This window comes from Simochromis diagramma, unplaced genomic scaffold (assembly GCF_900408965.1).
Source record: "Simochromis diagramma unplaced genomic scaffold, fSimDia1.1 OVJJ01000123.1, whole genome shotgun sequence".
Taxonomy (NCBI): Eukaryota; Metazoa; Chordata; class Actinopteri; order Cichliformes; family Cichlidae; genus Simochromis; species Simochromis diagramma.
Genome location: NW_024386778.1, coordinates 743,985 through 771,157, shown reverse-complemented (window position 1 = coordinate 771,157; position 27,173 = coordinate 743,985). Strand labels below are relative to the sequence as shown.

General features: G+C 41.7%; 4 protein-coding genes across 6 annotated transcripts in view; 2 read left to right on the top strand and 2 right to left on the bottom strand.

The window, feature by feature from the left end:
* Positions 1-8,338, bottom strand: part of LOC120722325 (vacuole membrane protein 1-like) — a 62,821-nt gene extending 54,483 nt beyond the window's left edge. The window contains exons 1-2 of the mRNA XM_040013296.1: positions 8,328-8,338; positions 7,976-7,983 (exon numbers count right to left, since the gene is read on the bottom strand). The gene's annotated coding sequence lies outside the window, so the exon portion shown is untranslated. The remainder of the gene's footprint in view (positions 1-7,975; positions 7,984-8,327) is intronic.
* Positions 1-27,173, top strand: part of LOC120720571 — a 914,567-nt gene that overhangs the window by 845,007 nt on the left and 42,387 nt on the right. The gene's annotated exons all lie outside the window — the stretch shown is intronic.
* Positions 443-2,420, top strand: ptrh2 (peptidyl-tRNA hydrolase 2). 2 transcript variants are annotated; one of them, XM_040013384.1, is made up of 2 exons: positions 443-579; positions 947-2,420. In XM_040013384.1, the coding sequence occupies exon 2, from the start codon at positions 956-958 to the stop codon at positions 1,463-1,465; it is 510 nt and encodes a 169-aa protein (XP_039869318.1). In that variant the 5' UTR covers positions 443-579; positions 947-955; the 3' UTR covers positions 1,466-2,420. The 2 variants fall into 2 exon arrangements, with proteins under 2 accessions (XP_039869318.1, XP_039869321.1); XM_040013387.1 differs by having other exon boundaries at positions 454-575.
* cltca (clathrin, heavy chain a (Hc)) overlaps positions 3,502-27,173 on the bottom strand; it is a 34,502-nt gene continuing 10,830 nt past the window's right edge. Inside the window, exons 2-31 of one of the 2 annotated variants that reach the window (XM_040012998.1) lie at positions 24,276-24,483; positions 23,808-23,810; positions 21,050-21,318; positions 20,731-20,892; positions 20,536-20,649; positions 19,836-20,009; positions 17,817-18,014; positions 17,520-17,720; positions 16,721-16,873; positions 16,445-16,567; positions 13,553-13,690; positions 13,297-13,461; positions 12,997-13,177; positions 12,024-12,187; positions 10,817-10,942; positions 10,588-10,730; positions 10,017-10,251; positions 9,785-9,907; positions 9,557-9,702; positions 9,293-9,476; positions 9,010-9,202; positions 8,633-8,790; positions 8,272-8,544; positions 7,804-8,121; positions 7,410-7,541; positions 7,200-7,310; positions 6,945-7,115; positions 6,635-6,856; positions 5,045-5,120; positions 3,502-4,767 (exon numbers count right to left, since the gene is read on the bottom strand). In XM_040012998.1, coding sequence (XP_039868932.1) covers positions 4,634-4,767; positions 5,045-5,120; positions 6,635-6,856; positions 6,945-7,115; positions 7,200-7,310; positions 7,410-7,541; positions 7,804-8,121; positions 8,272-8,544; positions 8,633-8,790; positions 9,010-9,202; positions 9,293-9,476; positions 9,557-9,702; positions 9,785-9,907; positions 10,017-10,251; positions 10,588-10,730; positions 10,817-10,942; positions 12,024-12,187; positions 12,997-13,177; positions 13,297-13,461; positions 13,553-13,690; positions 16,445-16,567; positions 16,721-16,873; positions 17,520-17,720; positions 17,817-18,014; positions 19,836-20,009; positions 20,536-20,649; positions 20,731-20,892; positions 21,050-21,318; positions 23,808-23,810; positions 24,276-24,483 — 4,998 coding nt within the window. In that variant the 3' untranslated portion in view covers positions 3,502-4,633. The remainder of the gene's footprint in view (positions 4,768-5,044; positions 5,121-6,634; positions 6,857-6,944; positions 7,116-7,199; positions 7,311-7,409; positions 7,542-7,803; positions 8,122-8,271; positions 8,545-8,632; positions 8,791-9,009; positions 9,203-9,292; positions 9,477-9,556; positions 9,703-9,784; positions 9,908-10,016; positions 10,252-10,587; positions 10,731-10,816; positions 10,943-12,023; positions 12,188-12,996; positions 13,178-13,296; positions 13,462-13,552; positions 13,691-16,444; positions 16,568-16,720; positions 16,874-17,519; positions 17,721-17,816; positions 18,015-19,835; positions 20,010-20,535; positions 20,650-20,730; positions 20,893-21,049; positions 21,319-23,807; positions 23,811-24,275; positions 24,484-27,173) is intronic. The other variant, XM_040013007.1, reaches the window with a different exon arrangement.

Genomic DNA, 27,173 nt, shown 5'->3' with positions numbered 1-27,173 from the left:
CTGTTTTGTTTTTAAATTGTATTTTTTTCTATTATTCATAATTCCTCTAATTCTATATTTCTTGTACTTTTGTACTGTTCGTTGTCATTTGTATTGTTATCACTGTCATCGTCTTTGAGCGTTTGTATTTTCAATTGCTCAATAAATTAAAAAAAACAAAACAAACAAACAAAAGCTGTGCAAACGAAACCGCTTCCTGTTGGCTTAACGACGTCAGCAGATGTGTTTCTGAAGAACATGCACGCAGTTTGGTTTTTGTTTAATTGGTTTTCGTAATTTTTTCGGTTATTGATTAAAGAAAAAGCACAAGTTTACTTCAGGCTAGATAAGAAATACCTGGGGAAATGTTTGGTTACGGTAGTTAAAATAATAATTTTAATAAAAATTAGTAATAAATGAAATATAACAAGGAGATTGAATAGGTACAGTGTATAGTTTAAAAGAGATTACGATGGATAAAGCTGGTACATTTCATGCAAATTCGGAGCATCGCTAACAAAGACGAAACAGCTGTTGTGTGACGTCATCACCAAGCGACGGGAAGTGAGGCAGAAGACACTTCTTCTTGCCGAGCAGTAGGTATGAAATGTGACCGGTGTGGTCCTGCCGTTTCCTCCTTTCTTCTACCGTGTGCGTGTGTTCGTGTCATTCTGAAGTCCTGCTTTTCAAACGTGTTTGTAACCAGGAGGCTCAAAGTCAGCGAGTGTAGCACGTGAACAGCACGCGAACCAGTTAGAAAAACCCGCCTTCGAACCTCTTTGAAGCAAAGTTCCCGAATTACAGCGCAAAATGGAAATTTGAATATGGACATTTTTTTTGTTAAGATGGGAAGACTTATTTATTCAGAGACCTCCTCTGGAGCAGTTACACAGTGTATTTCCTGTGTGTGTGTGTGTGTGTGTGTGTGTGTGTGTGTATAGACTTAACCTGTTTCTGATTTTTCCAGGTTTAAAGTATGGACTTGTCGTATGGCCCGTTGGTCTTGGGTGTAGCAGCTGGCCTCGGCTGTGGGCTCCTTCTTGGTTGGCGCCTTGGGGCCCGCTTTGGCGCAACATCCAAAAGTCTGTTGAAAGGGAATGGCTCTGGAGAAGCAAGCGTGATGGGAGAAGGAGGCGAGTTCAAAATGATTCTGGTGGTCAGGAATGACCTAAAGATGGGCAAAGGGAAAGTTGCTGCCCAGTGTGCCCATGCTGCTGTGTCGGCTTACAAGCAGGTCCAACGCAGGAACCCTGAGCTGCTCAGACAGTGGGAATACTGTGGCCAGCCCAAAGTGGTGGTGAAGGCGCCTGACGAGGACACCCTGATTGATCTGCTAGGCCGCGCCAAGGAAGTGGGACTTCCCGTTAGCTTGATCCAGGATGCAGGAAGGACACAGATCGCACCGGGCTCACGCACCGTGCTGGGCGTCGGCCCGGGCCTGGCCGATCTGATCGACAGTGTCACTGGAGACTTGAAGCTCTACTAGAGATCCAGCTTTCAGCTGAGCTACCAGGAGTTTTATTGCAGGGCTTAGTTCAGTAATGACACATTTGTACTTTTACTGTGATAGCTCAGTGACACGGAGCAGTTCTTCACATCAACTGGACGCTCAGAAATATGATGATTTAATAACCTTTGTCCAAATTATGTACTGCTAATGAGAAGATTGATTTGTAGGCACTCATACTGTGATGTTGCACTGAAGCAGCAGAGCAGCTTAAATGAATGTAACATCACAATTGTGCTGAGACTCAGTGGCATTTATTTTTTCCTATAAAATTTTTTTTTTTTTTTTTTTTTTTAAATTTGTGTGGTCTCAAATGATTTTTTACATGTGTAACTATAAAACTAATTGATGGGGTGCTGCTGCTGAAAGCCACAGTTCCAAAGCAGAGGTGGAGGTTTTACAGAACAGCAGTTCAGCAAATCACCACCTTATTTTTAACATGTTTAAAATGAGAAAAGCTTTTTTCTACACGTCAGTCATGAGCTGGTCAAATTCTCTAGAAGGTAAAGAAAGATGCGCTGACTAGAAAGGAGATGATGTCACGCTATTAGTGTTCGTAACGCTGCTGTATTAAAATTGCTTCGTATGAAGCCGTTTCAGTGTGAAACACTGTGAAATATGAGTTTAGAAAAGTGCCAAATAAAGACAACTGGATACATTCATGTAACTGAGTTTAAGGCTACAGATCAGAGCCATGTGTGTAAATACAACCAATGTTTCACTGTTGTGCTACGTATTTAAAAATTCCAGCCCTGATAACGTTTTGCGTCTGGCTGCCCACTTTTATGAAACACAGTAACATCTGCTGCCACATCATTAGGTAGTCTAACGTGAGTGCAGTCATATCGTCTGAGCACCGCGATTCTTTGCTTGACCTCGTGTTTTCCGGGTTGGGAAAAGACGTTCACGTCATTGTTTTAATCATAAGCAATGTTTCTACACTGTAAAAAAATGAAGGTGACTCTTTATCATCGCACTACATCAAAGTCAGTTAAATGCAGAGCTCCACAAAATCCCCTTCAGCAGCCTACTTGTGCATGTTTCTGACTGAACTGCTGGACACACACTCATTGCGTGACATCCTGACATAGCGTGGGATGACCTCACAGCCCGGTGCATCTGGCGTTCACCTGATAACAGGTCCTCCACTTTACAGATGACTGCAGGTTCACACTGAGCACCTGTAACAGACAAAGTCTGGAGATCTCATGGTGAATGGTTACGCCAGCAGCAATAATATCCAACATGACCCATTTGGCAGAAGGTCATTGATGGTCTGGAGAGGTTTATCCTTGGATGGCCAAACAGACCAGACTTGCTGGCCAGCGGTACCCTGACTGCTGTTAGCGACAGGCATGTACCTCTCAGACTGCCTGCCAGACCTTTAGATGGTGCAGTGGGATCCTGCTGGTATGGACAAAGCTTGGCCTCGCGGCCAGCGTGTTCCTCTGACATGAATCCAATTAAAACCTGTGGAACATCGGCTATTTGTGCATCTGATGACAGCATAGAATTTCAAATTGAATGTTATTAATCGGGAGCTGATTTGTAATTTAAGTGGTCCCTTAGTATTTTTTAAGCAGTGCCGGTTTTAGTGTATAATAGCTGAAATGACTTGCATAGAGCTTTATTTTACTATAGCACACCCTAGAGGCAAAACATGACACAATATATTCGCAGCTGGGTGGCATATTGAACATTTATAGCAGTACAAACCGAGCACTTAGCCAGCCACAGAAAACGAAATGTCTCAAAACAAACAGAAGAACATTCAGCGTCGTCCAGTAACGTGCGCAACGTGTTCCTACACATTTCCTCTCTTCAGCAAAGGTTTCGTACTGCACCTGCATCAAGTTTGGGACTTCAGATTTAGCAATCACTGATCGTTACTGTTGTAGTGGAGACAAAAATATATATATATATTTTTTTTATATCTATCTATCTCTCACTGTTATCACCCCCATCAGAACTGTGAGAGTTTGTTACAGCACATGCAAGACACGGTCACACTTTTCTTGACAAACAAGAAGCCTTTATTTTATTTTTTAAGTGGAAAACAAAACCGCTGTTTCATTCATTATGATCCTGATTATGCACAATCAAGTATCTTAAGTGCACAATTTAAATCTAAGGTAATTGAGATAAGAATATAAGTTCAAAGAGTTAATGATTGATTTCCTGTATACACACACACAAGCCTTAAAAAAAAACTTCACAATCCCACAAGTGTTGTGATATTGTTTCTGATTTAGAGGAGTTCAACTTAATAACATTCAATCTAATCAAACAGGAGAATAAAGTTTGAAAAATCTCTCCTGCAGAAACAAACCACAGCATAAAGGGAGGGGGGGGGGGGGTTGTTAGTCGAGCACAAACAGGTCTGCAGCCCCTCCTAAGGTGGAATCGTCCCACATTAAAGCCGTGTGTAAAGCACATAGACATGTCATCTGGAAGTAAATGTTTTTCTGCATAGGCTTTGCTGGAAAGAACCAAACTTTCCTGTAAATTGTACGTAAAATACTCTTCTGGGATTTTCTTCATCAAACCAGCCCTGAAGTTTGAGTTTGGGGCATTAATGGGACAGCGTAGTGTTTCAGGATTGTGGGGACGGAAGCAGCGGCCATGTGTCTGAATATACAATAATTAAATGCATTTTACAGTCTGAAAGAAGCAGCTGCTCACGCACATCAAAAGGAAGAGGTTCTACATTATTTCTTCTCACTACAGAGTGCAAACCAGATGCTTCACAACAGACCTTTGTGTGTTTGTGTGGTTTTCTTTTCTTTTTTTTTTTTTGGAGAAGACCAGCTCTTCCCACAAACCAACCCTCCCATTGTACATAAACCATTTCCCATTCAAATAAAATAAACATAAGAAAAATTAATGTAGTCAATACGGAATGTGAGGAAATTAAATCTTTGTGATTCAAACCTTTCGTTTGACAACAGAAAAAAACTGAGTCCTTCATGGCAGTTTAAGGGGGGTAAAGAAAGGTTTAAAAAACAAAAGAAAGATGAAGACGAGTTTGTTGCTGTTCTCTCCCTGTTGAAGGCAGAGCGAGAGGGTAATGGTGTGGTGAAGGACTGTGGGGGATGGATGGATGGATGGAAGCTCCACCCTGTAAGTGGAGATAAGGAGCTGGGGTCTTTACATGCCATAGCCGAAGCCTGGCTGAGCTGCTGGTTGACCGTATCCTGCGGGCGCCTGGTAGCCGTAGCCATACGCTTGCTGAGGGGCCACAGGGACGCTTGGGCCTGCTGTCAGCATCAGCTGGGGTGTTCCTGCGAGCCGACACACAGAGGAAACATTTCACACATGCACATTTGTTTTTGTTTCCTCGTTCAGATTTAAAAGCTTAGACTGGAAGCTGGTTTTGTTTTTATGTCATCAGAAGTATAACAACAAGTTAAAGCCAGGTTTTCAGGACCTTTCATGACTTCAAGAATTCACAGTGATTAAACTGAGTGACTACAGAAGACCCTGGAACCACAAAGTGAAAGACGAGAAAGCAAAGCGTTCTCCTGGATACTGATCACGATAAGTGGACGTTGAGGTTACCGTAGACGATGGGTTGCGTCTCTGTTGCCTGCTCCTCCTCTTTCCTTACAGACTCTGAGGTTTCAAGTTTATCTACCTGCAAACAGAATACATGAATACATTTAGCAAAACACTGAAACCCTTAAAAATGAAACTTACACGGTTCAAGGTCAGGAAAAAAAAAAAAAAGTAGGGGTCAACACACGATCTCTTAACAATAACGGACTCTTGCAGCACATGGTGCGAGCCCTCAGAGCCCCGAGCTCAACGATACGTGTCAATGTGGGATCACATGAACCCACAGAGGCAACTGAGAACTTCCAACTGCAATAAAAACGTTAATAAAGTGCCATATTTTGCATGATTTTAAAAATACAACCATTTATGACATCCTCAGTTACGTTTAGTAGCAAAAGCAGTTTCCCTTTATTTCTTAATAGTCTACTAATGAAACGTGAATGATCAGTAACGGCTTCTGCAGTCGAAAACAGCAGTTGTTGTTTTAACATCTTTTTTGGGCATAAATGCTGAGACTAGGGTTGATATGATGGTCCAGTGTTTCCCTGCTTCTGCCTCACTGAGGCAGGAAATAAGTCAGTTCCTGTCAACCAGCAATATACATGAATACAAGTGAGAGCAGAGGAACCTTTCTGAGCAGTGAGTCAGATAACTGCTAGCAGCAATACGCAGAATGGACTTCTACGGTCCAAAGGGGAAAGCAGCAGCAGCTGGATGCATGTTGTTTCTAAAACACAGTAATAAAGGCTTGCTCAGCAGTTTACTTCCACACCCCGTGTGCACATTCAGTTTGTCCATGCAGTGTAACAAACAGCAGCCCTTTAATTAAATGCAGTGAGACAAAGCTGCTGAGTGTCCCATGCTGTATGTGTCACACTGCTGCAGCAGTAAGACGCAGCTTATTTAGAGGCGGAGCCAGGTTACTTCAGGTGCTTCCTATCATTCAAAGCCTTGTGCATGAAGCTGGGCAAACCAACAGCCTGCAGGTATGTATGAGCAAGACTTTTATTTGGTTAACACACATGCATCAAGTCCCAAGCATCAGAATGCAACACAAAAACCCAACAGTGTTACACAGCTGGAGGTAAATGCACTTTATAATTGTTGACGCGCCCAACTTCACAGGAATGCTTCAAATCACTGCGTCGACGCCACTGAACAACATACTGAATAATAAAACTTACATACTTACATGCTACGGCTATACCAAGTTTTGTATTACAGCCTATATGAATAGTTGCCCAACAATTACAAAACCAGTTTGACCGACTGATCAGTTTTTGAGTGAGTGCGCAAAGAGCATTACAGCTAAAACCATGCACACTCCAGGCTGCAATCTCCTAAACTGAATGCTGATCAAACACAGAGCTTTAAACTTTCACCTGTTCCTTAACTGCATCAACCTGAAAGAGAAGAGGAGCAGCACAGAAGATGAACATTTAAAAGAAACAAACTGGCAGAGGTGGCTGGAGATGCAAAGTAATCAGACAAAATTGTGCAAGTTTTATTTCACTGAGGATTCCACGTGTGCCAACGTGTCCTCAGATCTTTTGAGTGACCATCTAACAGGAAACCTGAGAAGAGCCGACTCACCTTGCTGAGGTACTCCCTCATGACCTGAATGAAGTACGGCATAGAAAAGTCCATGATGTTGTGCCTCCAGGAGGTCTCCAGCACCACATCAGGTCGTAGCAGATCGTAGCAAGTGAACAGGCAGGCGGCAAAACACTCCTTCTTGTTCTCCTGCAGGAACCAGGACAGCAGCTCCTCTGCCAGCTCTGTGTCTTTGGATTCTGAAGCATACTGCATGGCATCCTGCAGAGCGAGAGGCAGCACACAGAGGGTCAGGAACAGTGCAACACACCTGCTTACCTTAACCTGAGCACTCAAACGGAAGGGGCACCTTATAAAGCTTGTCCTTCTTGCAGAGCTCTACGCTCTGTTTCCAGCGGTTGTTGCCCTTAAACAGGTAGGCAGCGATTCTCCTGAACTCAATCAGCTCGTGCTTCTCCAAGCGCTGGGCCAGTGAGATGTTGTCAAAGTTATCGTAGGCATCTATTGATGTTCTCAGTGCCTAGCAGGAGTACGCAGAAAATGAAAGCGTGAGGTGGGTATTTTTGAAATAACAGAACATTGAACTAAATCCACAGTTACTCACCTGATAGTCCTCCTCTGTGATGAAGAGGTTGTTAAGTGCTTCGTTGACCGATTTGTTGTTGTGGTTCTGTACTGACCGTAGGTACGGTTTGACCAGAGGCAGCTGTTTCACCTGTTAACACACAAGTGCGCTCAGTGCTCAGCCCAGTTTGAACCACAGAGGAAACCAGCCTGATGCATCTGAATCATTATGACATGGAACAACATGTACCTTGGTGAAGAAGTTGACAGCGCGTGAGTGGTCCAGTCTGGGGGAAAGCACTATAAGCAAATCGTTCAGTAACAATGGTTTGAACTCCAGATAGAACTGGATGGCTTTGTAATACAGCTCCACGTTGGCCACCTACAGCACACACAGAAGCAAAGAAATGATTTCATGCTTCTAAAGCAAATCTGTTTAATTAAAACAAAACACTGCATTAGGAGATAAATGCATTGGCTTCTGTTTTTTGCAGACTGCTGGAAAATTGTAATTAGCTTCACTCGTACCAGACCAGCCAAGATTTTACTGCTACATTAATGTGAGACACAAACGGTCAACGTTGTGCATCCTTGTTGGGAAGAAAACAAACAAGTCGTAATTGTGATATCCAATTAAACTGTACCTTGGTGATGATGTCTTTGAACTGGCCCTCCTTCCAGGCATCTGTCGGGTGGTTCATCATGGTGATGATGGCGTTGTCGTACTCCTCGTATTTGTCATACAGGAAGACAAGTTCGGCCCACAGGTGAGCCTGCTCTGCTGCTCTCAGGACCTTTGGGATGTTAACTCTTGACCAGAAGAGCTCCAGATGCTCCCTCATCTTCTGGGGCTTGAACTTGGAATAGAGAATGGCCAGCTCTGTGAACATCCCCATGTGAGCGCGCTCCAGGCCCAGGGCGGCCTCCAGCATGGTAATCAACTCCTCAAAGTAACCACGGTCCTGAGAGAGAACAACAGCGATGGGAGGTCGTCAAATGTTTGCTCATTTTTGGGCTAAGCTACGAGAGCTGCACACCTCAAAATCATTATGCCAGATTTCAAACTTCTGAATTTATTTTAAGGACAATAATGCTTCTCATCGATCTCTTACTTGATAGTAGTTAATCAGCTCCTCCAGCTCATCGGCGTGCACTACGATATGGAGACCACACATCTGAGCCAGTCTGAACTCCTGTCCATCCACACAGGCGAAGCACACCTCTTTCCAGGTGCGGGTGCTGTTGGCCTTACGGGCGCCGTCCACAGCAGCCTGGTACTCTCCGAGGTGCACCAGGGTTGAAGCCAGACGACCAAAGTTGGAAACGTTGTTGTACAACAGTTTAGCGGCCTCATACATTTTCTCATCATAGCAGCGGTCACCAACCTAAAGCAAATAAAAAGTACAATAAACATTATTTCATCGATGACCCGTCGGCTCGTCAGAGTCAAAGCTGCGTGAGAGTGAGCTCAACCTGTTGAATGTGAGCATTATTGGGCCCATTGATGAACTCTTCAAGTTCAGCAAGGCGGTTGGTTTTGGCCAAAGCAAAGATCAGCTCGGTCTCTACGTAGGATTCGCGGGCCTTCTTACGAGCCATCTGCAGGAATTTGACCAAGTCCTCCCAGTTACCTGCAACACATTTACATTAATGAGGCTGTTGCTCTGTTTTCACAGTAATCCTTTGATATCTGCTGCACAAGCAAAGCTACTGCACAGGCTGCCATCTAAGACCCGAAAACACAGTCGATGTAATTGATTGATTAATTGCTTTCAATTAAAGTGGCACTAGCACACAACTAACAGCCTTCACTAAAACCTGCTCTAATTTAGTGAGATCATTCTGCGTACCACTCGTATCAGCAGCCTGTACCACCTCCATGTATGCAGAGGGGTCGTCAGCCTTGATGTAGGAATCAATGGCTTCCTTAACAAGGCCCTTCTGCAGCTGAGCCTTGGCCAGCTGGCTCCACACAGCGGGCTCATTGCAGCGCTCTGCAAACTCATAGGCTCGGTCCAAGTTTCCAATATGCTCTATCAGCACCTGTGGGGCAGGAGGCAGACAGGAAGTATTATCAAACCTTCTTCAGGTAATACGATTATTTGTCCAAGTGTCGAGAAAATAAGAACAGACCTGCACAGCAGAGGTGTTGACATCAAACTTTTTAAAGATGGCAAAGGCCTCCTCAAAGAGCTCATTGCTGATGGCAATGTTTGCAATGTCAGGGGCATCATAGTTATCTAGCCTGCTGATATATTCCATCACTCGAGTACGGTCAGCCTTGATGGCCGTCAAGATCAACAGGTTCTGCAGATTTCTGTGGGAGAAAGAAAAAGATCAGGATTTCTGTGCGGTTTTAAAATAACTCTGGATGAACAGTACAGCACTGGTAAATACCTGTGTTCACTGAAGACTGAGTTATCCAACACAATCTTCTCCAGCAGCTCAATGAGCTCGTTGGGCAAGTCAGCAGTCATGAAAGCCTTGACTGTGACCGAAACCTCCTCTGGGTCCTGGGTTTCTGACAGTGCTGTCTGCACCACCTGACAGCACAAAGTAAGTAAGCTTAGAGAAGCAGTGCTGGCGGGCAGAGGGATTAAAAACCCACAAAACTTGTGTGCGTACCTGATCAATAAGTGGTCGCCTGTAGGGATTGGTCTCCAGCAGCACGCTGGCCCACAGCTCAGGGTCTCTGCGTCGTACAAGGTAGCGAGACAAGCTTTTGAAGAGGGAGTTCTCATTGCAGACCTGACGGAAGAAAGAAAGAATTACAACGCTTTGTGCTACAGTTAAGTTCACAACAACAGAACTGGGTAGGCTGAAACTTGGACTGGTGGCATCAAATCATCTTGCTCACATTGATCAGCTCCTGGTCACACTGTCCTCTCTCATAAGCTACACATGCCAAATGGGGGTCTCTCTTCTCACAGTACTTTCCCACCACACGGCTGTCATAGTAAGGGTTTTCCCTCAGGAAGCGTTCAGGGTTGTTGTTGCTGTCAATGTAGATCTTGGCCAGAGCATTGTGGGTTGCTGGCTCTTCACAGCCTTCATGGATACGAGACTCGAGCCAGGGCAGGAGCAGCTTCAGCCTGTAAGGACAGCGGACGTCAGAACTATCCCTGGCTACGTATACAGCTTTGACGCTTGGGTCAAATCTAGTTTCAGTAAGCTGTAAATGATGAGTAATACAATTATACAAATATAAATCATATATATGTATATATAAATTTTTATTTCAAATGATTAAAAAACGTTTTTTGACAAAAGCCAGCTCCAAAAGAAGCCGTAAACATCTGCATCACAGTTTCCCTCCTGATATTCACTTGTTAACGTCCATACAGCTCCCTGAATTACACTGAAGAATAAGTGTCAGGTAAAAATTTATTATGTTTTAGAAAATAACATAAGTTGAATGTGTGCAGCACCTGTTCCTCTTTTCCACCTCAGCGACCAGTTCATCCGTGGAAAACTGTCCTCTGACAACCAGGATCAGACTCTTGATGACATCCTCAGAGCAGTCCACATCTAAGAGGCCACCAACCACCACAGGCAGACGGCTCGGATTTACCTAAGCAAAGGTTTCACAACAAATCTCTCCTTGATCTGTGAATGAACCGTGCTCTGAAAACTAAATGTCTCTGTGTTGACTCTTACCTTCTGAACATAGATCTCAATGTATTTCTGCAGGTTGTTGCGGTACAGGTAGAGGACCAGGTCGTGGACAAAGTCGAAACGGTCACAGACGATGATGAGTGGGAGCTGGTCAGTTAGTTTGGCTTCCTGTGCATCACAGAGTAATGGGGAAGAGAGTGTAGTCAGTGAATCTGTACACAGATCTATAATTATAATCACTAAAAAATGTCTGTTATTTAAAAGTATCAGGACTTAATCAGTTAAAAAAACCACATAGAAACAAAATCAAGCGTCTTGGCTTTGTTAGCTAGGGAGGCTAAAGGGATGGTCAAACTATTGAAAACAACGTGTGTGTTTCGCACTAAAGAAAAATAAACCTCCTTCATACTAATAAGCAGAGATGCCAGTTCTCACTAAGCAGTACTGACACACTGCTGCCATCCACAGGATTTAAAAAACAAAACTGGGATTGTGCATCTTGACACGACTATCCAACAACATGCTGCACTGGAAAAAAAGCTCCTTACAAGATTACACACAACACAAACCGACACTTTCTGTGTTTAAATGTGAAGTAAAGGAGCCTAACACGGTCACCGTTACCTGCACACACAAGAGCCAATGAATGACTACGACTACGTAAAGTTAATAGATCACTGGCTACACATAGATACACCCCAGCAGGTGTATGGACTGTGGTGTATAAACATATACGCCTCCATACAAATCCCAGTTTCAATCATGTGTCTGAAAATAATGGGAAAGGGGTGAAAGAAAAGCAGGGAATGAATCCTGCACTGTGGGGAGGAATAGATTTACCTGATACATGTCCTGCCATTCCAAAGACAAAAGAGGAAAAGGACAAAAGATAATTGACTGCCATCAGGACTGCTGGTTGAACAATTTGCAACAAATACAGGTAAACTGTCAATGTGTGCAGCTTGGCTTTTCTATAAAATATAAAGACAGACTAAGCACTGTAAGCAACGTCTGATTATAAAATGGAGATTTCAGGAGAGTTTAAACTTTTGATCAACCCAACATTAAATTCATAAAACTACTGATAAAGTTCTGACAGCGTTACAGTTTACAAACAAGCACCAGTAGGAACCAACTGAGAAACTGAGATATAACGGGCGAGGGTAAAAGAATAACAAAAATTAAAGAGTCAAAGTCATAAAAGCTGCTTGTGTCAGTGTTTGATCGCTCCAGTCATCCCTGTCACTACCTTGAGGAAGTTCTTGACACGCTCAGGATCGTAGCAGTTGCTCTCTCTGCAGATCCTTTCCACCTCTTTGATCTGGCCCGTCTTGCAGGCAGCTTGGATGTATTTGAAGTGAACTTCAGGATCCTGACTGAAGTTTACAATAGAGCCCAGGAAATAGAACAAACCTGAGGGGAACACACAGTTAAAATTAAGCTTCAAATGGGATCCATGTGGATAGGGACATTGCTGACATTAAAATATTGTTCTTCCCCAATTAGTTTACTGCACCTTTATGCTCTATTACTCCAGTCACTACAGATGAGCTGCACTAGTTCACCTCCAGAGCATCCTGCACTATTTATCGATCGTCCGGCCTCTGTTCTGGCCTACATATCTGACTGATAGCTGAGCAACATCTACCCAAGTACAGGGTTAGGAGGTGATAGCAACAGTAACGAAACAGAGACGAGCCAAATGCTTTTCCAGCAGCTAGTCTTCTTACAGAAATATTTCAGTCAAACTGATGCAGCTCTATAAAACAAATCATGACTGTTTCAATGACTTTTCAATACTTCCTCATTAACTGAACTGGGTTTTCCATCAGTTTCATTACAGCCCTTTTCTATTAGTAATGAAACCTACTCAGATCGTCTCGTTTTCCCTGATAATCGAGTACCATCTAAAATGCTTGTCCCTTATTACTGGGTTTCAAAAAATGGCAATTTTGATGTTGGTGAAGGAGATGCTTTCATGACTCATTGTGTAATGCCACTGACTAGCCAAGCAGTGGCATGTAGTCTGCTGACGTCAAACATTCAGATTGCTTGGAACCCCGGTCAAGTAGGTATTAAAGTACCTGGTAGCAGGTACTACCATCTAATGGAAAACCCTAAAAACCATGTTGAGCAGTAGGTACAAGTGAGCTATTTGCATTGGCTGGATTATGGATTACTGATATAATAAAGAATGTTAAGAATGAATTTTTATGTCTCACCTTCAAAGCTCTTGAAGGACTCAAAGAGTTCAGTGAGAGCCTGTGTGGTGAGCTGTTCATGGTACTTGGACGCCACCTGGACGCAGATCTGCAGGTTCTGGCGGATGTTAGCTGAGAGCATGGCCCTGAGGCACTCCAGAGAATCTTCCACTGACAACGAGCCAAAGTAGTTCACCAACCACTGGAGGTTGTGTGGGGAAAAAAAAAAAAGTTAATTCAGAGGCTGTACAATCTACAACAAGCAATGACACATTTGCCAGATGGGAAAACACTTTAACTGTGTAGGTAAGTGAAGCCTACCTCTGGGTTGAGCAGGTGTGTGTGCACCACAGCACGCTTGATGTCATACAGGTCAGTGTAGTGCTCGAGTGCTCTTTGCAGGAGTCCAGCTTTCTCACACAGCTGGGCAATGTGGGCACGATCATAGTTGGTGAACATCTGGTTGCCCAGGATTGCATCAGCAACCTACACCATGAGACGAATCATTAGAAAACAGTGATTCATGCTTAACAAATGGATTCATTTCATTTATTCAAGTGTGTGCATATTGGTCTACCTGTGGTGCATGCATGAGGTTCATCTCCAGCAGGCGAGTCTGGAGAGGTCCTTCTGAGGGTCTGTTGTTTTTCAGGGCATCCAGAAGGAATGATGTGCACTGCTGAATCAGGTTGTACTCCATAAACACATCCACAATCTGGACAAAAACAGAACCACAGGTAAGAAATAAACCAAAAATTAGACTACACTTGTACAGCTGAGAAGTATTAAAAACAACAAAAAAGGCCTGTTTGTATCAAATATGGTAGCACTTATTTACTGTAGCTTTTACCTTTGATATAAACCCAACATTCTTGTCAGCAGTCTAATGTTCGGCACCACTTAAAGGATTAAATGTGAGGAATGCAGCCCACACAGTTCTCTAAAGCTTTTAGACAAGTTGCAATGACAAGTGAAAGTTGTCTGAATACAGTAACTGTTTAAAAAAAAAAAAAAAAAAAAAAAAAAAAAAAAAAAAAAAGCCTGCCTGTGATGCAATGATTTGTGTTCCTATCAGCTGCTCTGTTGCACTTTAGGAACACGAGCTGTGTCAGCGGTTGACACTTGCAGCACGGAGGTTATGCACAGGCAGGAAGTAAAGAGGTGAATTTCCTTTATACCATGTGAAAGGCAAGATTTAGAAACATAAACGTGTGCTCAAACTTGTTCAGTGTTTTCCACCATTATAAACTAGTATATTATATACTTATTAGAGATGGACCGATCGATATTACGTATCGCTCCGATACTGACCTAAATTACTGGATCGGATATCGGAGAGAAATAAAAAATGTAGCCCGATCCATTAAATATAAAAAAAAAAAGCACCTCACAAAACTTGCGACATGGCGTAACTCTGCTCATAACCGTAGCACGTTGGAGCAGTACACGTCACGTGATAGAGCGGCTGTGGTGTGCGAGACCTGTCGGCGGTCTGGTTGAGCATTTGGAGCCTCGCTACCAAACCAGCATTTCATCTCCGAGGACGTTATCCCAGAGAGAAGTAAAGCAAGTGTGTAAGTTCATCTCTGAATGTTTGTAAAGCATTCCAGCGTTGAGCTTAACAACCGATATATGGAGCGACTGCCTCTCTCTCTCCTTCAATCATGATCAATGATCAGCTGATCGGCTTTTCTGTCGCGAGTCCGTCTCTCTTGTTTGCTTTTGGTCCACTTTGCACCAGAAAGAGGAAACCAGCAGATAAACAGCAGCAGCACGTTTAAGCTTGATAAGCTGTTGTTAGAGTGTATTTAATATTACTTTCTACACCAGGATCTTTTTCTACACAGCTGACGTAACTGTGCAGGGGCGGATCTAGCAAAGTTTAGCCAGGGGGGCCGATAGGGCATGAACAGGGAAAAGGGGGCACAAAGACATACTTTTCTTTCTTATTCTCATTTAAAATGTCGAGCTTTTAATAAATAATTATCTGAATCTTACACCCAAAGTTTTAATCTGGTGTAAAATCTATAGAAGTCCATTACTGCATATAGTAACTGTTAAGTCTAATATACCCTAGTAAGCTATAGTACTTTTTCCTTTGGGAACCATCTGTGCAGTCTGCAGTTCTGTAGAAGAAAGATGTTGAATCTATTTAATTATTGTAGAAAAATAATTGATTTCTGTGCTTTTTATTTTTAAACACGTGCATTAAATTATGGTTGATTACGTCAATTAAGTATCACGAGGCGGAGGGTGGGGGGTGGTTTCCTATTATTTTTGCTGGGAGTTTGCAACCCTATTAGTTTGGTTGCTTAATATTTCTGCTAAATACTCTTTAAAATACCAGAATAGGGAGGATGGTGCAGGTTTAAGTTTATTAGCTCATGATTGCTGAACTATGAAATATTTTGGGTGCAGTGTATTTTTTGCATACAGGTTTAACAGAATAGCTTTAGTGGGGGTTTTTTAAACTTGAGTATGAACAAAATATTTTAAAAAACAGTTTTATTGATTAAAAAACACACTATATCAGAGTCATATCGGTATCGGCAGATATCCAAATTTATGATATCGGTATCGGACATAAAAAAAAAGTGGTGTCGTGCCATCTCTAATACTTATGCTCAATAAACTTATTCAGTGTTTTCCACACTGAAGTAGGCAGGCATAAGTATATGACACAATAATAAACACCAAATAGTATTTTTTTTTTTTTTTTAAGTTGTCATTTCTGCCTAACAGAATGATGACATCCTTTTCAATTTACTACTGAAACACCCGTGCCTTTACTTTGAAAGTTCGGCTAATGCTACCCAGCTACCCTTCTTGTCCTGCACTCCTTGCTGTGTGGCCGGGTTGTTGTTGTAGTGGTCCTCAATGTCTTTCTCAGGCCATCCCAGAGAGGCTCTGGTTCTGTGGCCAAATACAGCTAACTCCACCTTCTTGAACTGCAGCTGGTGACAGCAGTCCTTGTTGCTCTGTTGCTAGCTAGAGAAACACTGACCAGAACCTGCGGCAGCCAGAGAACTGCTTAATGTGCCCCTACACTGAGCTCATGGAGGCTCCAGAGCACAACAACGACTATTGTCCTTTGTATTGGTCAGTTGTTTATTTGTTACCAAGTACTTGACAAATAAACATGAAAACAACATGAAGCGTGTTTTATTCATTCACTCACTTAAGAAAGCGCATGCTTCTCTAACTTCACACATATACGGTTTGCAGCCATGCCTACTGCAAATAAAGTCTGCATTGTAACTGTTGTAGCTGTAAACTCATTCTGCACTTAAAAATTCTATTTGTTTACATTCTGGGACAATTTCAGGCTGACTGGTTAATCACAGAGAAAGTGATAATTAAGTGACCTCAAGGTCACATAACACAATTTCAAAATAAAATAATAACTCTGTTGAACTACTGTATCAAAAATAAAAACATACTGCATCACTACATATCTTTCATATCCTACCTGTGTAATGTCAGCCAGTGGCTCTTCATCTTGGACTAGCATCTGTGCGAACTGCAGGCCCTGTTCTGGATTGATCCGCATCACATTCCTGAGCAGAAAGATCCAGTCTGGTGTGTAGCCGACCTGGAACAAAGAAAGAAAATGCTACAATAACCAACAAGCTCTCTCCACTCCACTTAATGGTCAGAACCAATTTCATTAAACTAAATTAAAAAATAAATAAAATCCAGAGTACAGATAATTAAAAGTAATGGACAAATGCAATCTTAGACATACCTTTTTGGCGTACAGGACAATCTTAGGAAACTGACCAGTCTCTGCAAAGCACTGAATGACCTTGTTGGGAACGTTGGCCCTCAGGTACACACTGAGAGCCAAGGTAGGATCCACCGCCTTCACCAAGTCACCCAGTTCTTCAGAACACTCCAACTGGAATACACAAGCAGCATCAGACGTTTAAGAGAGACAATTGTGAAGGAAAAAAAAAAAAAAACAACCAAAAAAAACATTGTTTAAATGCAAATAATAAATGTATGACAATAAAAAAATCTTAACACTGTTTCAGTAAAAGGACTAGATGTTACAATCCCTGACAATGCACTGCTTCAAATAAAGTCTTGAGGATGGCTGAGGAAAGGCAGAAACTTTACGGGACACATTGTTGTGTGCCTTCACAGGCTGTTTCGGTCTTTTATCACAAGCTGTTCTGCCGGATTTTAGTTTCTTTTTTCCTTCCTTGGTTAGGTTTAGGGATTAGAGATCTGATCTAGATTATAGTATTAACACTTTGATGGACTCTTGATGGACTTCTCTACGACTGTTGGGATTGGTTCTCCACTGATATAGAAAATATAGCAAATATTAAGTGAATGAAAATCAACTCAAATGCATAATTCACTTTTTTCTTAACCATGGAGAATTTGTAGATTCAAAGTTTCTGAAGGGGACTTCCTAAATTCCTTGCATATCACGTGATCCTGCTTGATCCAAGATAACAGGCAAGTTGTGTAAACATAACAGGCAGCTCAGGAAGAGCGACTTCCTGCGAGCTGGCGCTTAGATGGATGTACAGTACCTTGTCTTCCTTCAACCACTTTTCCAAAAGCTGCTTTCGCCCCTGCTGGAGGACAGGCCTGCAAAGCTCCAGGGACTCAAACTTATTGAGCTGACCCTGGTCTAACAGGATACCAAAGTACTGCAGCAAGGGGGAGGTTTGGCCAGGCTGAGTGGGAACACTCTGGAAACGACGGATGGTATCTGGAGTGCGCAGGATGCCCTGAGTGAAGAAATGTCAGCAGAATATGAGAAAAGCCATAAAGCAATGATAAAAGACAAAACGGGCAGTAAAAGACCATGGAAGTCACTAATGTACCTTTGGTGCATTAGCAGCAACCTTGGCGGCCTCGGAGTAGTTGCCAGCAGCAAACAGGTTGTTGAACTTGCGTGCAAACAGCTCTTCGGCTCCCGTGAGGTTGTTGCGGACAGCTAAGCGGAGAGCCAGATCTGGATTCTGCAGCACGTTGGTGATGTAGGGAATGATGTTTTCCTCTTCCACACAGACAGACAGAACCTGTGCCACAGGAAAATACATTTTTAAAGTCCAAGTCAATCTGTGAAGTTTATGTCAGGCATGTGGAACAGATTCACAGATTTGGTCAAATACACAATGAAACGTTGATTGGAAAAACAGTCTTTTGTACTTGAACTCATCTTAGATACATTATGACCACAGAGGCATGATTCAATACACTTTTGTCAGGTAACCAAAAATAAATAAATCAGTAGTCAAGATGTTAAATTTAAGTATGTGCAATGAAATTAAACTCCGTCTAGCACTGGGATATGGGTGCTGAATGCAAATGTTATTTTAGTGGCTCAGTGTAACACAGGGCTTGTGTGTGAAGTCTGGCAACTACTCAAGCAGGATTACTTACTATAATGTTACTGGACTAAATGGAAGTAATGTGGAAATGTAAATACATGAAAATAAACAAAAAAGAAGGAAAAGGAGTTTAACAAAAGGTTTCCTAGTGTTCATCCTGTGTTCTGCTCAGTGCGCACTACATGTGTCCAGAGGAGAGTACGCTTGTAGAGGCTGATATTAAAGTCCGATAATTACTATCATGAGGGAGACCAGCCTGCACACTAACCCCAGGGTGGCCTAACATTTTGTTCCTAAATACTAGGAAAAAAATATCAAGTATCAAGTGATAAACCTAGTTGAGACAGATCCACCAAGAACAAATAGCAAAGCTCATTTCAGGCAGGACTACCGAGAGGATCTACACTGACAGAGAGCACCAGGATGTGCTTCCCACTCTGCATCACACGCTGATGGGACATGGGCCTTTTTCCACCCGTACCCTGTCATTTAAATTCTCCATGTTATCTCCTCCACCCCTGTCGGGTTTCTGTGCAGCAGTTCAGTGCTACACCTATAATCAATGCATGTCACTGACAGGCCAAGATACTCTCCTCATGCACTCACTGATTTTACATTCATGAGCTCAATATCTTAGCACTGTATGATAATATAATGTTTTCCCACCTGAAATGTTTACGAGGTAATAATGATGTGCTGTTTTTCTACTCCCCAACATTTCCATAAAAATAAGGTTATGTTGATTTAACCGCCCCGGTAAACATTATGCTGCTAGTCTAGTTGAGACCAATTTTCCTTTCACCTGGCTACTTGATGGAAGTATATAGCACTGGAGTAATTTATTACTCAGTATCCAATTACTAATTTTGCTGGTAACCAACCCAGTTAACCAGAATCAGTAAGTGGCGCAGACAGTGGCCTATTCTCTCTCAGATCACTGTCTCTGTGTGCGTGTGACACACACACACACACACACACACACACACACACACACTGCTCTGGCAGACTGTGAGATCTGTCACAGTCTGAGATCAGCTTTCCTCTCTGCGCTCAATTATTCATGTGGTGTGTTGCCTGGCTGGATCATTATTCATCAGCTAGCTGTATCCAGTTCTCTTCTCTGGTTCTGCTTCAGAAAAGCAGTAAGACGCAACAGTCGCTGCTTTCTGTTTGTGAAACACTACACCTTGGATTATTTATAATGACTCCTGGCAAAGAGAACCTGCCTGATGACAACAGACAAACAAAGAGATGCTGCTGTCAGCTGATGTTTGTTGTTGCCCAGCGTCATACTTGCTGGATATTACTAGGACTAGAGATGAAACAAGATTTAAATAGTAAAATTGAACTATAAATTAAGATATTATGATATATTATATACAGATTTTTAGGAAACTGAGTGGAAAATATACAGTTTCACGTTCCGTTTCGACATGAACAAGACAGCAACTCCAGGCATCACTTTAATTTCCATGAGCAGTTAGAATTAGCACATCATGACATTCTTACCTGCCCCTTCCTGTTGACCCCAATGATGCCTGAGGTGGCCTCATGTGGAGCGGTGACAAAGATGGTCTCTCCACTGATGCGGTTCATGTAGATGCAGGTGCCAGTCTCCAAGTCATAGAGATGGATGTAGCCATATTTGGTAATGAGGAAAACCACATTGTGCTTGGAGCTTATCTGTCAAAAACCAATTTAGTGATGTTACATAAAGCTGTGCATTGCTATCTGAAACATCACCAAAACAGTACCTACTCAAAATGTATTTCTGAGTTCAGTGAGAGGTCAGGGACGTCTACAGAAATCAGAGACTTGCTTTTGAAAGTGTGGGTTTCATGTGTGTAATATACACGGATGACCAGCCATGATGAAAAATATGGGCCTACCAGCAAATAAGATGACATTTAGCAACCATAGTGGCTGATGTTTGTTGTACATCACTATTTGGTGGACAAGTGGTCTGGTGGTTAAGCACCCGGAGACAACCGTTATTGTGATTTGGCGCTCTATAAAGAAAGTTATTCTAACAGAGATTTCCTTGTCAGTAAAAGAAATTATGAACAATTAAAAAACAAAAACATCACCACACATCAGCCAAACTGGTCTTTTAAAACACTGATAAACTACAGTTTTGCCAACCTAGTACTACCTTTCATGCTACTGATTTCAGTTTGTTAAAGCCAGCTGCTCAGTTACACAAACATACCTGCATGGCTACAGGGAAGTCATTCTGGGCTTCAGGAGGGAAGAAGACATCCACTGCTTTCTTAGGAAATGGCTGGTTACCAGTTGGTGGGGTTCCCACTTCAATGATGTGCAACTATGATGAGGACAAAACATTTGTAACAAAACCATACGAGAGAAATCACTTTTCACAATTATGTTTGTAAAAACCAGTCACCTTCCCTCCAGCCTGGCCTCTGACAGCAAAGCAGAACAGAGTTGACTCTTCTGCATTCCCTTCTATCTTAAACTGGGCGAAGCTGGCAGCATGGCCTTCAATGGGCTGAGAAACTTTTCTCTCAACAGAGTACAGCTGCATGGCTCCCACCACTCGATTTTGCTGAAAGAAAAAACAAACCCCCCCACCAGAATGATAGATCTAAACATGCATAAGGTAATTATGACTGCATATTCCTTGTGACTGACATGCTTCGACCATAGATTACGAACCTTGGCTTTGTTTTTTGTTAAACCAGAACACATGCAGAACAAACTACCTGAGCGGAGATGCCGATGAGCAGGAGCCACTTCTGCTTGGCATCAGTGCGGTAGTTGATGATCTGGCAGCCTGCCAGGCTAGAGTGCCGGTCAAAGACTTTCACAGGCTGTGAGTCACCCTCCATGCTCCAATGGTAGACGGCATTGTCAGTCACAAGTGCAACTGTGTTAAGAGAGATCCACTTCCAAAAGGTAACATCGTCGGTCATGGTGTGCGCCTTCATCTTGCTCTTCATCTCAATGTTAAAGATCTGAAGAGTTTTGGCAGCTACAAGGGGGAGAAACAGGGCAGGAACCAGGCCACAGGAGAATGTTATAGCTCATGATAAGAGCGAGTCCGTGCACACAGAGAGACGCACACAAAAACCTCCCATAGGAAAAGAAGCACACCATTTTTTTTTTTTTAAAGAGACAAGAAATTTGAAATGTTGTTTTGATGGCACAGAGGTCATCAAGCAACAATGCCACAACTGATAAGATGAAAAACATCGAACAAGCTGCATTTTGCAATTTTTGTCATATGAAGTGTAGTGAGAAAAAAAAAAAAGGAGAAAGTGAATTTATTTCCAGAATACAAAAGGTGCGATAGGCTCAACGTGAACTTAAGTGCATACAAATTCATAATTTAAACCAAATGGTGCATCAATGTAGGAAGCCAATAAAAACACTTCTGCTTACTGCCACTGACTGCATGAAGAATTATCAACATGAATACAATTATTGAGAAAGGTCATTTTCCACGTGTGACAAAATTAATGAAGGATTAGAGGTGCCGACTGTCACCGAATGGTTCGATACATGCCTACCTCTTTCTTAGTACAAGTCATTCTAGATTAGAGGACACAGACTAGTGAGTACGGTGTTGTGAATATTAAATAGTGTGCTAAAAATAATAAATATTTGGAATGTTTCAAACATATTTGAAACAATTAGAAGAAAGTTCACTCACCTGCATTTTCTGTATTATTAGTTAGGGTTAATTTGAGAAGCTAAAGCTTTACTAAGAAGCAGTGTGACTTCTTCACTTTTTACCTTGTGTCAGAAAAGCGAAGACCAATGCATCAGCCAAACCGTGAAGATTATTTTGCCATTACTAAGCCAAAGTACAATAAGCAGATTGGTAAATGGACCACTTGCAGCAGTAGCAGCCAAATTTCAAAGAGCATGCAATATTTGAAATTCAATCATGATTAGCGTCTGGCGGTGTGTGTGTGTACGTGTGTGTTTTGTGGTCAACCTTAGGTTACATGGAGGAGTTAACGCTCAAACTGTGTCACAAGACGAGGTCAACTAAGCATCTTCACTATGGGACTGAACAAGAAAGAGCTACACTGACCTTACACTGCAAAAATACAAGGCAACAGTTTGCATCTGCTGCTCTCTATATACTGTTGTGCTTCCTGTTCCTTTACATATATAGCTCCTGTTTGCTGTGATAAGGTGCTTTTTTTAAGCATTTTTATGAACTGCCTTAAAAAACGGACACCATTTCCCTCAATAAATAAATCACTGATACCGTGTGTTTTTTTTCCACATATGAATAGTAGGACAATGTGGAGGGACTCATGTTGACACATTGTCCACAGGTGCACCATCACACATGCAACACAACAGGAGAAAATCTGAGTCATACATGTTATCCCTACTGGAAATTCACTTGATTTAGACAAGACTATTGCCTGGACCTGAGTGAGCAAGAGGCAGGACCCAAAACACCCACATGCTCATTGTGCAATCACCAAACAAGTACCTGTTTCATGATATGGGCGCAGGCAGCTGTCTAAGCTTAGTGAGTGAGACACTCACATTCTTACAAGCAGCTCCATCAGGCATGAACCTGAACAAAACCAGGGCTGCAGCATGTGTGTGAAATGACCAAGTCGTGACATAATATCACTGAGAACACAGGGACAAAGATTTGCCCCCCCCAAAAAACCAAAATTGCTTTGCTCATAAAATCTTTAAAAAGGTGCATAAGTAAAAGCTCATGGACTAAACACGTGAGGATACTCAAGGTTTCTGAGCTCTTGGATAAGCTACCACAGTAAACTTATGAGTATAATTTTATCATTTCCACACCCTGACAAGCAAGCCTTACAGATTACTCTTCATTCTATGTTTTGACCCAATTCAATCCTCATCAGGCACTACACGTGACAGAGTAATGTCCCATTAGGACCATGTGAAGTAAAGTCAGTGCTGATGACAGGTGGCATTAGACTTCTCGCACAGATTACAAGATAAATTCCTGTGCTCTCTGGTCTTGTAACAAACTGTAATATTTAGTTCTTATTACAGTGAACAATTAATAAAAATTATTAAGCATAGCTTTGAGACAAATGAAGAAAGTTAATTACAACATAACACAGATGGAAGAGGACATGAATTTCAAACGGAAACCAAGAAATGCAAATTAAAATGAAATCATTTTACCCACAGTATTATCACACTTGCAACAGGTTCTAAATCACTTGTACATAAAACAAAAATGATGAAATGCCAGCAAGCCGTAAGACTGTGAAAGCTAAATCCTGTTTACAGAATATTGGCTGAGATGTGGAAAGGAATTTCAAGAATGCACTAAAACTTGGTTAAACATATGTGTAAAGAATACTTAGACCTAGCCCATTAGTGCTGAGGCTCTAAGAGCAAACAAACTCTACAGTAGTCTCTATGCTTCAAATGGATATTCAGCTTATAAATGTTGCTTTAAACAGGATTTTACTTCCACAATGAAGTAGTTAAATTTCAACTCACCGTCTGCAAACACATAAGAAAGCAGTAAAGAAAAAAAAAAAATAAGAGAAGACAAAAACAAAAACAACAAAAAAGTCAAAGCAATCATGGATGCTGGACAAAAAGAATAAAAAATATCCCATTCTGAGTATTTACAGGACAAATGTTTGGAGGAAGAAAAAAAACAAAAACATACATGTTGGCCATTAAAAACTAATCCACAATGGAAAACTAAAGTAGCTGGATGTGTATGGACATAAATAAGTGAAAATAATTCATAATATTCTTAAAATTTTAAATGGATAACATGTTGCTATATAGAAGAAAAACATGTCCTAATGAAATGCTGTAAGTCCCTTACAAGTAATTAGTTAACGTTTGTGTTAAACCCTGATATTTAACACACAGGATTTAACACATTTTCCTCTCTCTGGTAATGCACTGCACTCAGAGACATGCAGCCTTTGAAATGTAAATAGACTGCCATACCTTTAAGTGCAATGACCTTGCTGGCTGGATTCATGATGGCGCTGTCAGCTGAGATGGGCCTGCGGATAGGTGTGTTGGGGTCGGCCAAGTCGATGATCACCACCTGAGTCTGCTCACCCACCTTCTCACGCACACAGATGAACTTATCAGACTCCATGGTTAGGGTGCTGAAGCCTATGTTGGCTGGATTGATCCCTAAGTTTTGGAGCTAAAAGAAACAAGGGGAAAAAAGCAGAACCACGTGAGCCTGAACAGAACTGGGCAGCAAAAGGTTCGTTAGGTAAATATGAAGATCATCTCGGGAAACAATACGTCACATTGTTCCTGTCACAATTTCAACCTAAGCCTTTGACAAATCTATAGTCAAATTAATGCCAGGAGTTGACCAAACAACAGGGTCCACTAAGAATGTTGGGACTTTAAACTCAGCTACTGTGCACTACCACAGAGAGCGGATGAGTTTGCCATACTGGAGCTAGGCAGCAGTTCTTTGGACACATGTAGTTTTGTACTGGATGTAACAGTTATTGCCTGGCCTGGGTGGAGAGCTAATGCACAGCCAAGTTCTCAAAGTATGGGCCAAAGAGGAAACTGCAACATCATTACATAACACTCAAGTGTCTCTTTAGTCTGACTAACAGTAACTATTCAAAGTCTGACTTCTCAGAAATTATTATGTTTCACAGGAGCTGGTTTGCCAACACAATATATACCAATATCAGTGCATGAAGAGGATTCTGTCACATCATATAGACAGCCACTGGTGCTTTATTTTGTCCAAGTTTTACCTAAATTAACACCAATTTGAATCCCTGAGGGAAACTCAAGTACATTAGAGCACACCTTAGCTTTAGCTTCAATTACTTGTAGGTGTTCCATGAAAAGAGAGACAGGACACGTGAAAAAATTAACCTGCATAAAAATAAAGCCTCAGGCTGTGTGTGAAACAATTTGCCGCATGTAACACCAGCAAGTTCTGCAGATCTGCTTACTGACAAAGGCTGGAAACAGGGTATCCTGCCTGCCTTACACAAACCCTGACAAAGCAGTGCTTGCTGAGGACAGTCAGAGGAGCAATGGGCAAAGCCAGCTCTGAGCGAGAGTATCAAGAAGAAGCAGTTTTCATTGCTTAACTATACGAATAATACTCAACATGAAAAATAAGAAAAAGGCAATTATCAACCACATGCAGCCAACACTGGTATAACGTAAATTTAAAGGAAATGAAACTACAAAAACCATCCCATGCACCATGTTTTGCTGTTGCAACTTCCTCCAATTTTTGGCTGTCAATGAGTAATATACCACAGTTGTACAACTGCTGAATAATCACAACTATTTAGAACATGGTTTTGTGTTTAAACCCAAGACCGTTACCGTGTATATACATTTTTATTTATGGCCAAGTATTTGCATCTTTGATCAGGACATAACTGCTATATCGTGCACAGCAATAATTTACAAAAAATAAACATATATCCTATTGCAGTAATGTGAATAAAGCTGGTAATGGTTGTATAATGCTTTGCTTTCAGGAAAAATGGCCTCAGAAATGTTACAATGCTTTCTCATTTTATTCAAAATAAATCCGTGGGTGCAAATGACATAAATATCTTTTGTGTCTTTTTAGTAGACAGCTGTTACTATACTTATAATAACGCTTAATAAATCTTAATCTGTGTGTTAAAGGTGCACAATCTATTACTGCCTGCTTAAATTAACCAGCCATAAAATTTTACACATTCACTTGTAGTGCTGAAATGTTTTATGTTGGAGGGGGGGAGGGGGTTAAAACATATTGGATCACTCCCATCTTTGTTGGCAAATGTTCATTTTTAAGACTCTACAGATAAAAATGTGACCCCCTTCTAAAAATTTTGCCTAGTTCAATTCTAATCAGCAAACACACTCACAGTTCTGAAAACTGCTCAACGAAAGAGACCTTTTATCAATGACAGGACACACCCTCTCCACAACCCTGCCCCAACCACACAGTGTGTAACCTGGTTCCCTCTCAATGACAGTGCAAACAACTGTACAGAACAAGTCTTACTACAAGCTATGAGGAAAGAACTGAAAACTGATCTGAACATTTTTTTTGAACAGTGGAGAGGTGACATCATACAGTAACGTCACTGCAGCTTCCATGCCTCTTATCGTTGCCATTGTCCAGTATGGAAGCCTTGTTTACTAAGACAACATTTATTCAAACACCGGACAAAGGGAAACGGCCTATGTGGAGAATCCTTCTGACCCTGAACACATCAGCTTTCACTAATATCTAGCAACAGTTTGTTTCATGAAAACACAGCAAGAGATACTACATAGCTTAAATTAATTTAAATAGATGGTCAGCATAACCAAGAACTCACTATTCAGTTATGGCAACATCCCATGCAGCTGCTGTGTAAATGAACTACTAGTTTGCCTTCAAATGAGTGCTCTTTAATTCAAACAGATGTATTTCTACATTTTAAAACACAAGAAGAAGCTATTATTACACAATATTTCTAAACAGGTTTATGCATTTCGCTTCCCTCTCATCTATTCTTGGATCAGCAGGAAGCCCTTTCATTCACACATGAAAAGCATTTCTAAAACAGGAAAGACCAGCATGGCCTTATCACAATGAATGCTACCCCTCTTCCATGAAATAAAGAAAAGCAAACGCAGACTGATTGACCACACCACAGTTTGGGAGACTGTTTTGCTATGGAAACCTTAGAGTAAAACACTACTGTGGGTTAACACTGCTACAACATCACCGAGCAGGAATTTGGCTGAAAGCAGGTCAGCCCAAAGGAGCTACAAACAATGTGGAAAATCATTTAACCATTCAGTCTAGCACTGCTCTGCATAGCTGTTAACACATCAACCAACCAACTAGAGCCACACAAT

What these genes read in the sequence shown, in the direction of transcription:
- ptrh2 (XM_040013384.1), top strand. Translation starts at nt 956, where the DNA reads ATGGACTTGTCGTATGGCCCGTTGGTCTTGGGTGTAGCAGCTGGCCTC.